Source organism: Poecilia reticulata, linkage group LG4, assembly GCF_000633615.1.
Source record: "Poecilia reticulata strain Guanapo linkage group LG4, Guppy_female_1.0+MT, whole genome shotgun sequence".
NCBI classification, from domain to species: domain Eukaryota; kingdom Metazoa; phylum Chordata; class Actinopteri; order Cyprinodontiformes; family Poeciliidae; genus Poecilia; species Poecilia reticulata.
The window spans coordinates 25,959,574-25,974,730 of NC_024334.1; the positions used below are offsets into that span (position 1 = coordinate 25,959,574).

General features: G+C 40.1%; 1 protein-coding gene across 1 annotated transcript; it reads right to left on the bottom strand.

Annotated features, from left to right (window-relative positions):
* Positions 1-696: 696 nt before the first annotated feature.
* cdc34a (cell division cycle 34 homolog (S. cerevisiae) a) lies at positions 697-14,817 on the bottom strand. Its single transcript, XM_008406939.2, has 5 exons — positions 14,356-14,817; positions 5,314-5,400; positions 4,704-4,801; positions 3,092-3,226; positions 697-2,997 (listed from the first exon to the last, which is right to left on the bottom strand). Exons 1-5 carry the CDS (start codon positions 14,536-14,538, stop codon positions 2,775-2,777), a joined length of 726 nt encoding a protein of 241 aa, XP_008405161.1. The 5' UTR covers positions 14,539-14,817; the 3' UTR covers positions 697-2,774.
* Positions 14,818-15,157: the final 340 nt, after the last annotated feature.

Sequence of the window (15,157 nt, forward strand, 5' to 3'; positions counted from 1 at the left end):
TTGCGGTTGGTGGATTCTTGAATACCCCAAGCCATTGATTTTCATCTCACACTGCCAGGTTTGGTCAAATGGTTGAAGATGACAGATCAAAACTAAATCAGTAATGTCTAAAGCATGCAGACATTTAGCTTGAGGAAAGAACATTAAAAAAAATTGAAATGAGCTTCAGCAAATCATGCCAAAAACAGTAGTCACGAGAATATCGACATTGATTAAAGTCTTTTGTTGTATGGCAAAAGGAGAGGTAGTTATAAATGTAAACTTCTGACACAAATTGAAAATCCAAAAAAAAAAAAAAAAAGGAAAAAGATCCGATCTTACATGTCAGATTACTCTGAGTTTCACGTATTCATCCTCTTCAGCACCTGCAGAGGAGCACAGAAAATGAAAAGAAGTGTTAAAAAAAACAAACTACAAAAAACAAAACATGAACTTTGTTGAAAATAAATAAAATCATCAATATCTAATAAAGAGCTTTATTTCAGAATTTAAATAGATTTACAAACCATAAGAAAAGAAAATATAAACAAGAAAACAAAACATCAAATGATCGTCAAACTATCCACATGTGCATATCAAGGTAGATTGTAAACAGTCCTTTGAAGCCAAAAAGTATGTACTCCCCCATTCCCCACCTCATGGTTCACTCAATTGGAATACAATTTGTTGGTGGTCGTTTTTCCTGAGGTTCTTAGATTTTTTTTTTTTATTAATCAAATGCTGGGTTTTCCCTCATTGGTGTTTCAACCAATCAGAGATCATAAAACTCAGGGGGGCAAGAGAGGGGGCGAGGGAGGGTGAGGGGAAGGAAAGATGACTAGAAGAAAAAACAGTAGTCTTACAAAAAAACAAAAAAGTTCCATTCTCCAAAAACGTAATGTACGGTTGGAGACCATTAAAGGTCATAAAATGGGAATCGGTTAGTGATCCGGTATTAATAACTCATTGTGGAGAAAAAGGTTCTTAAAATATTGTGTGCTTTGTCCGTTTGGATCGATACAACATTTTGGTTGATTCTGCTTCAACATTTTACTTCTCCACACTTCCATGAACAAACGTGAGTAAAACAAAAAAAAGATCAAGTCAATAATCAAAAATACTTATGAAATTTTTGCAACTCATATCAAAATCTGAGGAGACAAAAAATAAACATGTAAAACTAAAACAGAAGTGAACCCTCGGCCCATTCACAATATGACAGTTTCAGATAAAAATCAATTTCAAGGACCTTTTTTGCCTTGCACACATTCCCAACCGTAAAATCATACCTAAAACCACAAACACCTATCAGCATGCTAGTGAAGAACCAATGTCCTGCTCATGCTCAGATAAAGACCCATCCTGAACTTCCTCTTCACATTTTTCAGCACATCTTTGAAACGATCTGCGGCTATTCACACAACGGAAACGGTTAGAGTACAGTTCAGCTTTTCACTGGAAACGCTGCTGGTTGTTAGTGGTGTACAATCTCCAGTCCTCTGCTGGCACGAAAGGAGGCTGAAAACTAACCAATAAGTCTAGAAATTCAACCGCCCGTCATTCATCCTTCTGCCCGATCCCAGCCGAGATGACTGGGTTCACCGATTCGGGCGAGTCAAGATGGCTGCAGCCCAGTCCAGCAGTTCAGGGGTAAGAAAAGGACAGCAATCCTGCTTGTGCACACAGTCGCCAGTAGGAGGCGAGCTCGGCGAAAGATTGCAACGCAACTCCTCTGCTGTGGACGTCTGTGCTACTCTGATCTGAGGGGGAATGACAAACCGACACCGAACATAAAGACGGATCCAGCTGCAAGCGCCACTCCAAAAACAAAAAACAAAAAAACCCTCAGATCCTTTCCGACTGGAGTTTGGTCTAACTGCTGCAAGGCTCTGCTTTACTGCCACACTTAAAGCACTGCATGTAACACCAACTCAAGCTCTGACTGCATAGATTTGTTTTCATTTTAAAACAGCACACTGGCAGCATGATCTACATTTGACTCGTGAGTTCAGCTTACACCCCGGATAAATCTAACAGGTGCCTCTATAAATAAGTAGCGAGGTTATCCGACAGAAGTTTGAACCCTTAAGTCAGAGCTTGAATATCACTCTTCTGGTCGGGGCTTGCTCGGACTGGTCACCTAGATCTAGGATAAAAGGAAGGCACAAGGAAGTGTGAGTAGCTTGCTGAAATGGATAACTTCCCCGTTCGGAGCAGCACAAGCCCCGCGGCTTTAAAAGTCAAAGGTGAAAGTGTGTCAGGGCTTTGAACCTCGTGCTAACTGGAGGTCGTGCATAATATGGCTCAAGCAGAACGGTTTGCCTTAATTAGCTTCCTTTGTAGACACGTTCCTGTTTTACAGTGATCTGATCTGTTGTAAAAGAGAGAAACTTGACATCTGTGGAGGAAATAAGTCTCAGGGCTTTCAGAGACTTTTCTGGACATTTTAACAGCTAACAGTGCAGAAGTATTTCTTTACATTTGTCCTGCTGTTTGTGTGTGTATCATGTGTAACCTCTACTCAGATAACATAATGAAAATGAAAAAGAACATGAAAGGACCCAAAATAACTCTGCTGCTGCTGCTGCGTTGTCGCCAATGACCCAGGCTTGAGTGTGCATTCTGTGATTGCACGCAGCAGACGCTGGACAAGCAGCCCCGTGCCAAGTGTGTCCATTAGCAGGAGGAAGGCGGTTAAAGTTCGGTCCGTGACACGAGGGGGCGGCTTGAGTGTGTGCGGGTACGATCGAGACGTGGTCAGGGGAGGGGGTGGGTGATGTCACAAGGAGGCGTGGTCAGGAGTCCTCTGTGCCAGAGTCATCCTCGTCATAGCAACAGTCCTCATTGTCTTCCTCCTCATCTTCGTCCAGCTCCTCGTCGTCATAGTAGTCGTCGTATAAGAGGTTGGAGCCGTCGTCTGTGGGCGGGACCTGGGTGCGGACGCAGTATTCGTCCAACGTGGTGGGGACTTTGACGCCGTCCCGCTCTGCGTCCGCTTTGGTCGACAGCACCTGTTTCCTTTGAAATGGGCGGGGGGAAGCAAAAGCTTTGAGTCACCACTGTGCAGCAAGCCTTGGTTTGAATGACGCTGCATGTTCTCCCCTCCCGGTACCTTATGATCTCGATGTATTCTCTGTCTTTCCCCTTGCTGTCCCTCCATTTGCGGTACATCACAGAGGCGTCCACGTTGGCCGGGGAAAACGTGTTGGGTTCGTTCAGCAGCGAGATGACGCTGAGCAGGATGGTCCTGGGGAACAGGCAGAGGAGGAGGATCAATATGGAGGAAAGTAATGCAGAATGAGTAGAAAACCGAGACAGAGAGGACAGAGAGGTAAGACGAGACAAAAAAAAAAAAACGCATAACAGGACTAAACAAATAAACAGCAACAAAGAACGAGAGGGAGATTGTAGCTTCTACAGTCTCTCGTTAGAGATGGTAATCGGTCATCAGCAGCCTGTACAGCACAGAGCCAGAAATATGTAAAACACTATTTTTCTGCAAGGTAGTTAGAAATTATGTCTGAACTAAGTGGAAAAAATACAACAGCTAAAGAATGTTAAAAAATCAAAATAATTCAACCATAAATCATCTAAAGTATTGGAGCATTATTTAAGCAGTTTTGGATTAATTTGGCTTTTAATCTGCAACAGATTGATTAGAAGGGGGCTAAAATTGACATTTATAGTGTTGCCTTCTATAAGTATCTCTTTAGCCAACTGTAAGTCAGATGATGTGACATGTTTATTTTAAAGAACCTCGACTTCTCCAGGCACTACAGTCAACCAGTCTCACCCCACCGATGGTGATCCTGAAAACAGGAACCCAGAAACTTTATTTTTCATCTTCTCACAATATATCAACTTTCATAGATTATACACCGAGTTTTAAAGACTCTCTGGTTAGTGAAGATGTTAAATCAGTTGTAATTGTTTTGTGGATAGCTTAAATTTCTAAAGAAACTGAATCAGTCTTTCAGATTTTAGTCAAATCAGAGACTCTGTCCAATTCTAATTCTAGTGTTGAGTCTAAATGTTAAAATATTAATTTGGGTTTTCACAAATGAATGAAGCTTTAAACCACAGACCGTTTTAAAGAACTCTTAAGCAGTGGAAAATAATTCTGCTCAGATTTGATGACCATTTCAAACAGAATCATGAACGAATCACTTGGAATCCCAAACTCTCGGTTTTGTCTGTAACTGTTTCTTTTATACAAGTTAACCAACATCTCCAATCAATTAAAAAAAAAAAAAAAAGCTTCATCAAAACCAATTTGTCAAAGTCATGGTGACACCAATTGGAACAATTCTTTAGACAAACTAGATGAGTCACGTAGTTTAACACCTCTAGTTGGTATTTAGTTTGTATTCAACAATTCCTCACAAGTACATTAAAGTAAAAACATGCAGGTAAAAGTTTTATTTTTGCCTTTCTGTAGCTGTGTGAACCACTGAAGCTGCCACCAGCATAAAATCTCATCTTATTTAAAGGAGATCAGCATCAGGTCCTTCATTTTAAACCAACTAATTTGTTTTGTTTTAATCATCATCCATGAGTAACTTATTCTTTTGATATATAACCTGTTTTTAGTCATGTAACAGGAAAGTTAACTATTTATTTTTGCCAAATAGCCCAAATAGTTTTGGGTTTAAATATTTAACGAGCAAAGACATATTCTGTTGAAAACTATTTTGATGAGTTTATTTCATGCATCTGAGGATTACCTGACATTCTGCGTGGGGTTCCACCTCTCTGAAGGGAGTTCTCCGCTCTGAGGATCGTCCACCGGTGGATGTAGGATGGAGATGCACACGTCTCCGTTCTGCAAAGAAAACAGCACACAGCTTGCTTACACAAGGAATTTAACTGTTCAGAGAATGCAATTGAAGAAAATATTTTTTTTCTTAGCTTGTTTATTTCTAAAGACCTCGAGCTAATTTTTCTGTAGAGACGCAGCCTTACAGTGGCGATTCTCTGGACTTATTGTTCAATATGAGGGGCTGCAGCCTTAGAGCACAGGGGGTGTAGACATGAGTCAATACATTTGAAGAATTGAAGACCAAGCTGTGATAATGCATAGAATATCAGTCAGCAAATAGAGCATCTTTTTATATCTGCCAGAAACAATTTATGCTGTATTTCCAAGTTTTTTTTCTGCTACTCCTAGTTACGCTATGCTATCCTGTTTAACATGAAAACTTGTCTGTCAATCCCTAACACGGCTTTTCAATGCTGCAGAAATACATAATGTCAATCAGATTTAAGAAGAACACTGACATAATTTGAAGTGGAGCTCACAAACTGTAAAAACAAAATAAGATTAATATTCATTACCTCATAGATGTTGGGATGCCACATTTTGGTGAGGAAGCGAAAGGCAGGTGGAGAGTATGGATAATCAACAGGAAACTTGATCCGAGCCTGAGGACGAGAGAAGAAACGTCGGTGATGTGACAGGAAGTTCAGTTGTCCTTCTTTGCTGACATCAAGTAAATCACAAGTACTTCCAGAATCCAGACAGAAGCATTTTGGGAAACTTTTCCAACCAGTTGAGGTGCACAAAATATTGAACTGCAGTCTACATGAAAAAAAAAAAAAAAAAGTGTACATCATCTCAATCAAAATGAACTGATTGGATGCTATATTTGGTAGATTGCTATAAAGCATCTGTAATCTGGATGATAATATATTTGGCCATTTGGGTAGAGCCTACCATGCTCAAGTTCATAAAGACTGCTTAGGACATTGTAACCCAAGTAAAAGTCCAGAGCAATATTTAGCTTTAATGTTGCTTTTGCATGTTTGATTGGAATAATTTTTCCTTCATTAAAAAGGAACCACTTCCTTAAAATTGCTGCTTACGTCAGGATTTTGATTTTATTTGCCTTAATCCTTCAAAAATGTACAAAGACAGCCATATGAGTGCACACATAGAAACACTTATCCAGCAGTCAGAACAAAGGGATTCGATCTGTTTTCTCGTCAAACTGCAAAAACTGGAGTCAACAAAAGGCTGCTGAAATACTCTTGGATATGTTTCGAGTCACCTCCAACAGCATCTTGGAGAAAAAAAAAAAAGTAACTGTGGAGTCACTGTAAGCCACTCCACGGTGGCTGCACACGGAGGAGCTAATGACAGTAATGGAATACGGTGTGGAGGAAGGGAGAGATGGAGGCCCGCACAGCGTGTGGAGTTCAGGGAAACAGCGGTGACTGGGAGGAGGGGAGCTTGGTTCACATAAAGACGGCTCAAAACAATCCACTACTCACATTCATGTTCTGCTATTATACGTCCCATCAGCGAAGCACTGCCACATGAACACGTAATGTGGAGAACCAGTGTGCAGAGAGCCCCCCCTGACCCCTTCCTCTACTACACAAACAGTGTCAGGAGAGACGGGCACAGCAGGGGAACATGCACCAATTGGACCGATTACATGTATGCACAGAACGCAGCAGGAACCGTTCTGCTGATACCCATGTCAGATTCACTCACTCACACACACACACACACACACACACACACACACACACACACACACACACACACACACACGGCTGGCTACATTTGTTGATTTAGCATGGTCAGATGGTGTGTGTGTCGGGGGGTGAAAAAAAAGTGAGTAGAGGGGGTTGGGTTATATTTATATATAATAAGGTTTTAACCTTCTTTGACTGTGTTGCGTAACGTAAGCCAAATTAAGGTAAAAATCTAATTCAGCAGCTGTACAAGTGTGACTAAAACTGTGTGTGTGTGTGTGTGTGTCCTGATCCATGCAGTGTACAGTAAAATATAAACATTTGGCATATATTACATAAAGGGGATCAACAATCAGGAGAAATGATCTGCTCTTCCTCATGAAACAGCAGTAGAGAGAAAATGCTGACATGATCACAAATAGGGAAAACATTAAATCCCTGGCTCTGACTGGTCTTGGCAAAAAGCTGGCCGACAGGCAGAGGCCAGGGTTCAAGGCAACACTGTACACATTAGAGGCTGCCAGCAGTGCAGCAAAGAGCGGAGAGCCTGCAGGGGAGGCGGACAAAAACTGCACAGCAGCAGGGTTGCTGGATGGTGGTCTTCGAAAACAAAAACAGTCCAAGAATTAATAGTTTGTCTAGACATTAGCAATTGCACATAAAAAAAAAGTAATCAAATTTAACCACCTAACTTTCTGTTCTAAATGTTTTAACACAAAAAGCTGAGGTGAATTTATATTCAACATTTTACATATTTGTCTTTATTTTTGGTCAACAAATCAAGCCCCCGATTTCCTCAGACATTAGGAAAAGAAACAGCCAAGTGCATTAAATGCCAGAAGCCCTACACAACTGTCTACTGAAGGACAAAGTGAGTTTTTCTTTATTTATTTGTGCATCAGCGAGTAAACATATTTTCGCAGATACCTGTTCATAGAAGAGCCAATATCTCACTCTCTTGGCTTCTTTCTGGGAAGGCCTGTGCACATTTACACAGCGTGTCCTGTGAAAAAGGCCTCATTCATCACAACCCTGCCAGATTAAACGCAAGCAAACACTGTGTAAAGTGGAGAAATGCAGTGGTGCAAAAAGGATTCCTTTAAGTACTAAAGTTTTCTCTAGTTGTGTTTCTTTTCCTCCTTCCTACAAAATACAAGTTTCAATAAATTTTAGGTTTGAATAACCCTCATGCCCAGCAGACACTAAGACTGATTGACTGTTCATAAACTTAACCCTATCTGTTGGACTGAGCCACGTGCCTTGAATCTGTAACCCTGACACCATGTTTCCGGTCCATCAATGTTTCTGCCTTACTCCACCTTAGATGGATAAAGACCACTACGCACCAGAAACCAGTCATCACAATTTAACCTTCACCACACTGCTGAAGTCATGTTTGTCCGCGTTTGCTTCTTGCTTAATATGGCCAATCCACTAACTGGTGTTATTATGAAAGAATTACTAAAGGTTTACCCCACCTTTCACCCAATGACTGCTGAAGATAGAAAGGATATAAACAATAGCTTGATAATGAGTATTATTAACTTCTGATCTCTATGGTGATAATGTCACCACCTGATCAATACATATGGCCACATATTGATCAGTTGCTTTGTGTTATATTCCCTTTATGCTGCAAGGTGTGCAGGTGGAATGGTCAAACAAAGATTGTGAAATCAATAGACAGAGAGGCAGATCCAACGAACCAAGAATCACAGCTAGACAAAAAAAATTGTTACAACAGCGAACAGTGAGGAGGCATGAAGGGAGACAAATGTTTGGAAAGATACACGTACCCAGACATACACATAAGCACACTAAGCCACAAGCCCAAAAACTAAATGCAAATATTGTTTTTATTCCAAAATTTGTCAACTTACTTAATTTGTCAACTTAATGTTACAATTGCTAAACTGTGAAATACCGATATTCTTATGTTGGACAAAAAGAAATCCAAACATAATGCTAATAATTATTCAAGTTGCATAAAAAAACACCTTAATTGTTGACCTACTTAAGGAAGAGTGCAACCGGGGTTCAACCACTTATGCATCTCAGGGTTAAAAATCTGAGCAGCAGACATGAGAGAAGCCAATTTGCTGATAAACATGCAAAAACAAGATTCAGGAAAGATTTTTCCTACTAATGCTACTAGGAATCCAGAATGTGAGCTTAGTTGGATCATTCTCTGAAAATCTTTCCTGGACTGTGACCTAAAAAAACTGCCTCGAGTACAACAAGAATGAGAGAGAGAACACACCCACTCTCTGAAAAATGACAGCAAGGCAGAGTAAAGCAGGTCAATGAGGAGACCCTGAGAGGAACAAATCATTCTGTTCTCCTGCAGCTCTCCAAGGTCTCTACAGACCTTAACACATGCACTGCTTCTGGTCATCCCTAATGACAGAAGAAGATCTTGAGGAGAGAGAAGAGCTAATGTCAAGCGCACACATGTTCCAGAGTTTACGGTATAGCTAATCAAACAAGCTTCCGACTCGTTATCTAAATTCTAAAAACAAAGAAGTAAAAAAATAATAATAATAAGTTGAACTGACAGAAGGGTTTTTATGACATTGAGCTGCACAAACAGCCATGTTTCAGAGATATGATTATCACACAGCTAGCCTAAACAGGAAAGAAACAAAAACACTGCCAGTGCTTCGGGGGACAATTATAACTAGCCGGGGCCTCACACTCACCCCTGCCTGCACCAAGCTCTGCTTTCTAATGGGAGGGGGGGCTGCACTGTGAGGAAAGGATCTGTCTGCTCTTGAGTGAGCCGTTTCAGTATTCCTTCCTTTTTCCTCAGCCCTGCTCTTGTTTCGCCGTAACACAGCCAGAGGGGGAAACATGACTCTGGAAACTCTGCCCAGCCGTTCCTCGTGCAGCTGGGCAGGGTCGTCTTGCCTGTACCCGTCCCTCGACTGCTGCTGAAGAAGAAAGCAAGCGAAGACGAATCTGCTCGACAGGAAAGGGTGGCTGTTGGATAATTGTCAGAGCTCGCTATTATCAGCCAAACCAAATACTCTTCTCTTATGTTAACACATGTAAAAAAAAAAAAAATATATATATATATATATATAATCATTGTGATAAAAGAGTTTCCGTATACAGTGTGAGATGTTGAGACCTCACAATGCTCGGAAAAGAACACACATTTTTCTTAACTTCACTCTACGATAGACCTGGGCCTCTCAGCCACGTCTCGCTGATCAATAAGAGGAACTGAAAATAAACATTCAAAAACTGTAAAATTCTTCACTAATATAAATACACTGCTTTGTTTAGGAAAAATATATATATATTGAAAAAGACTGCTGTCATTTCAGGGTTTTTTGGTAGCCACATTAGCTCCTCAGGTGATATGCTATGTTTCGTCATGACGCATGCACCTCATGATGAGGTACTATCTGAGACACATGGGGGTTCTGCGCTACAAGGCGCTAAAAGCAATGGCGGAAAAGGCCTTGTCGACATTTTTCTGTATCCAACAGCCGTTTGTGTGTGTATAATGTTCGTCAAAAAATAGGGGCTTCAAGAAAGAGCTGGGACACTCTTTTTTTTTTTTTTTCATTTGATGACTGGGAGCAAAATATGGAGAGGCAGAAAAGAATGTTTTCGGGAGCAGAAAACAAACAAAAAATAAACAGAAGATTGAAGAGAATGAAGACGTAGAGATTTTCAACGTGGTTTAAAACCAAGAGCTAAGTTATGCCAGTGTATGAAGAGGAGGCGAGGAAATATTCAGGTCAGCTGAAATTACGTCTAGTAAAGTGAATGTATTTAAAACAGATAAGAAGGAAAAAAGAAACTCGTTTGTGGTCATTTTGTTGTTCAGACAGTAGCTGATCATGTGTTTAACTATATGGTTTATCATGAAACAGACAATGAACTTGGCAGTGACACACTTGAGTTTAAACAGTGATGTTGAGATTTATCTGATAAGTCTGATCAGACGCAGTAGCCAGTAAAAGTAATCCAAACAGGATATCATTTAAAACTAAATTTTAATATTTTTTTAATCACGTGGTTTGACTTTTTTAAAACATACTTAACACAAAGTTTGTCATTCAGCTGTGACGATGGAGAGAAAGAAAGAGAGACAGACTCAGACATGGCAAGGCAACAGGTTTGTCTAATATTAGCTGGAAGTGCAAGAAAAGCCACTTAATCCCAGGTGATTAATTTTAAAATATGTATTTTTAATGTTCAGTAGCACTGTTTGTCATTTGATTGAAACTATTAAAGTGCAGAATAAAAGCTTGACCCAGTTAGCAGACGTCTCTGCTGGAACCAGTGTTGCACAATTTACTTCACTTGATGCTATTCTTGACTAATGGGATTGTTAAATTGTTACATGTTGTGCAAAGGCAATGTCAGGTTTTTCCAATATCGTGCAGCCCTCATGAGAATGATTTGCTGCTTTCTGAGATGCACAAATCAGTGGGCAAGACATCAGAATTAGTCATTCTTTCTTGATCAGTATATCTATCCAGTTTAAAGCTGTAGCAGTTTTTCCACTCACCAGAACTATTCTTATTTTTACCTGAAGAGTGTATTGTGATCAGACAAGAAACATTTCCACTTCTTTAAGAACCCTGAAACATTCAAATAAAGTATCAGTCAACACCTGGGACAGCATGCTTGTACTACAAGAGTAGCCAAGTCAGCCGGTGTTGCCTTGTACATGTCCCAGGATCACTGCCAGCTACGAAACAAAATGGTCCTCTGCCTGTAATCAGACACTCAGAGCAAGGGGTGGATGATTGGGGATACCTCATGTGACAAGACAGAAGACGAACAGAAACCTGAGATGTGTCTGTTGCGCACAAGCGACCGTTTAGAGGAGCACCTGAAACCTGCAGGCCAACGGCCAGTTTATAATCCTAATGCCCCAGTCACTGTGCACACAGCCCAGTTACCTAATCAGGATTGAATGATGTTATAATATGTCTCAATCCACTGTGTGGCCTATAGGGACGGTGCGGTCAAAAGCAACACCCAATGAGAAAAAAAAAAAAAAAGACAAACGCTGACTCAGCCACGTTTCATTAGTATCTGCCCCGTTTCAGTTGAGCAAGGTAATCCGGCCAAAAACATTTTCTCTCCTCCTGCCTGTTTAGAGTAGGGCAAACTGGTTGGATGGAAACCCAGACAAGAACAATGAGTCATAACCATGTGGTGGATTTCACAGTCGGGATGTGCATTCCTGTCCCGACAAAGGAATCCTGTAGCACCCACACCGACACACAGAAACACCGTCCCCAGAGGCACTGGGGCCCACTGCTTGTGTTCACAGGCTCCACAAAAAAAAAAAAAAAAAAAAAAGAGGTGGACTGAGCGTGCTTCTCAAGTACTGGAATTACTCAATCCCAAACAGCTGAAGGGGTGTTTTCGCAAAAACACATCCATCAAACTGGGTTGGACACTGCAAACACATCCACGACAGCAGTAGTTTAAATTTAAATCTTCTGCTGATTCACTCATGTAATAATGTTTTCAAACTTGGACTGTTACACCAGATTAATAAAAAGGGCCATTATGTGTTATTTGGCATCAGTGCCAAGTTTCAGACAGAAACAGAATATGATCATCTTTCTGCTGTTGAATCTCTAGTTGATGATCATGCTATTTATTAAGTTTGAGATGAATTGACAGAAAGCTGTTTGTTATGGCAACACCTTTTACAAAGTAGGTGTGTAGCTTTCAGTGGGATCTAAAGTGAGTCAGCTATTGTAATTAGCTTCAACTGTTGGGTTACAAAGTACATAAACAGGCTGTCGGTTTTAAATACTAAGACATATAGAGTATCTTTCAAGAAACGCTTTTGATAAGTTGATCACCATCGAAAACATAAGCAGAGGAAGAACATCTGTTAAAGATCTTTATTCTCGAAGGAGGAAGTATGTCAGCAAAGTTGTTTGTCACACAGAAGGGGAAAATCTGAACGGATCATGGATGCATAAAACTGGGGCCATTTGGCAGGAAGAGAATCTGAATCAGAAAATGAGCAGCCTATCCTTCTCAAGGCTTCAGAGTTCCAATGAACACAAAGAAAGTGACTGAATCAGTTAGTGAGCTGACAAGTTTATCTACTGGGTACAGCATAAAGAACAGCAGAGGACAGATAACGCAATCAGATGAGAAAACAAGTATGATTGGGTCTGATTGCACATGAAAACAATCCAGATGGGCTTGCAAGGTTACATGTTTAAAGGATGAGCCAAGGCAAGACACTGGTGATGTTTTGAGAGAGATTCGTTTTCACCAGACCAAATATAAACTCTTACAAAGAAGAGAAAATTCTTTGAAAGTGGATGTGCAGACAATGCGTTGATAATTTTGTTTGAGTCACTTGGTTTGCCCAGCTTCACCCAAAGAGGTATGCTCAATAAACCACGAACATTTCTTCAAACAGGTGAAAATACTGTATTACAAATGAGTAAAACTAAACTGGGTAATAGCTGTGTTATGATAGAAGACCTTCAGAGATTTAGGTCTTTCAAAGGATTTTTGGAAACAACCCAATAGTTCATGTTTTCAGGTAAATACATAAAAGACACGCATGGATGAATTGGCAAGAGATCAGCTTTAACTGATGATCAGCAGGTCAGGGGCTAAATTATACATATATTGTTTTCTATTCACCAAAAGAACTGCCTCTGTGTTTGGTCTGTAAATCCGTAACCAACAAAATCTACTTGGATGGACTTTCAGTTTGGTAAATGATTAGAGTTTGATCAAAAAAAAAAAAAAGTTTGACACAAATAGGGTTGGTGGATTGAGAAATACTACCTGTAGTTCACAGTTATCAGTTTTAGTTCTTTGGTAAAAAAAATAAATATATATATATATATATATAAAAGAAGAAAAATAGAAATGGGTCAAAATAAACCTTCCAAGAAAACCAGAAAGTGATACCAGTAAGGACAAAAATCCAGTGCATCACTCACAACAAACCACAATTTTAGTCTCTGCAAAACTGAATGTACACGTTTTAAAAATCTGCAATTTCATTAATATGTATATATATTCTTTAATATTCAAATGAAATAATCTGTCTCGTGATAAAACTATTGGAAATGTTTGCCAGCATACCTAATGTAAATATCTGGATGGTTAGCTTTGACGATGAGTACTGATTTTGTTCCTGCATATGTGTAATTTGTGACATCGTTTTTTATTTACAAACTGCAAATGCTGACTATGAAAAAATTAAATGTATTTAAAGCGCTTTGACATGCTAAAATGAGAAACAGATCTTTGCTGAACTTATTGCTGTGTAGTTACTAGTTAAAGTCATTTTGAGGAATAGGGAACAATGTTTCACAAGTTAAATGCATATTGATGCTAAAGTAATCCTGATTACATCAAATGTGTATGATAAAACTGGTTATAATATTGCCAGGTAAACTGGCTACACTTCAAAGTAATGTAGCCAGGGTTGTGCTGGACACAAAGGAGATGATTGAATTAGTTAGGAGCGTCCCATAGAGGCGGGTGTACATCACCGCCTTTTGTTCCACAGTAAAGGTATCAATCATATCCCGACTGTAACTGTAAGGGTCGATAAATATGAATTTTCTGAGAGAAATGAGCCACAAGAAGGAGCTTCTTTAGAAGTAAGCACTCACCATCAGACCTGAAGACATCTGACTGAGCAGAGTTGGTTTAAAGTTGAACAAAGAGCTGTGTTGTATCACAGCAACGATGAAACAGGAAACAACTATTAGTTAAACAATGAGTTCACAGTAATAACTTTAACATGCTTATGTTGGGAACTGATACGTAAAAGATAAAGCCAACAGGAGTGCTGCTCCTTGTGTGGGAAAGGTAGGAAAGATAAAATTCGCTGAAGAACAATAGATGTGAAGCTAGCTAACGTTAGCCACTCACCTTAAAATAACCACCCTCGTAGTGCGTGTTTGGGGGTCCGAATATCGCCACTTCCCAGTTGTACATGTCCGACTCGTCCACCAAAGTTATCTTGAATCCCTCCACCGGTTCATCCTGGAGGCTCTTCATCTCCAGCATCAGTGCTTTTTGTGAACTGGCTACATGGTGCCCATGCTGAGCCATATTCCACAACGAATAATATTAATATATTTCGGCAACCCACTGCCAACTATGCCTGCGAAGGACAAAGCTAGGTCGGTGCGAACAACGGCTACCAACGGAACAACGAAGCCCCCCGAGCGTGTTAGTGAACGTTGGTTTCCGTTGGTTGTTCGGGGAAAGAAAAGGAAAATAAAAAGAACAGGCTCTAAAAAACCGCGACGAGTGGGCTTTATTTGGCCACAGCTGGAGCGCCTTCTTCCTCTCTTGTTGTGAAGGATCCCGGGGAGCTCAGCACATTCTAAATAAACCTGCTCCAATCAAGTCAGACACTAAGTTTGCCTCATTTCCGGTTACGATTTTTCAAAATAAAGCTTAAACATTTGATTCACTGTTATCAAAGTTCTGAAGCAGCAAAGCAGGTCTAGACCGTCGTGCTATAATCTGTTGGACTGTCAGTTTAATAATGTATTATATTTTTGTTATTTTTATAAATGTGTTAGCTTATGGTGCATCATCACCAAATGTGATGGAGCAAAAGCGTTCTTATCAGTACATTTGTCTCGAAACATTCCAAAGTCAAGGTGTTTTCAAGGGTTTGTTGTCTTTTCTCTTAGCACTGGTTTTCACCATGGATTTAACC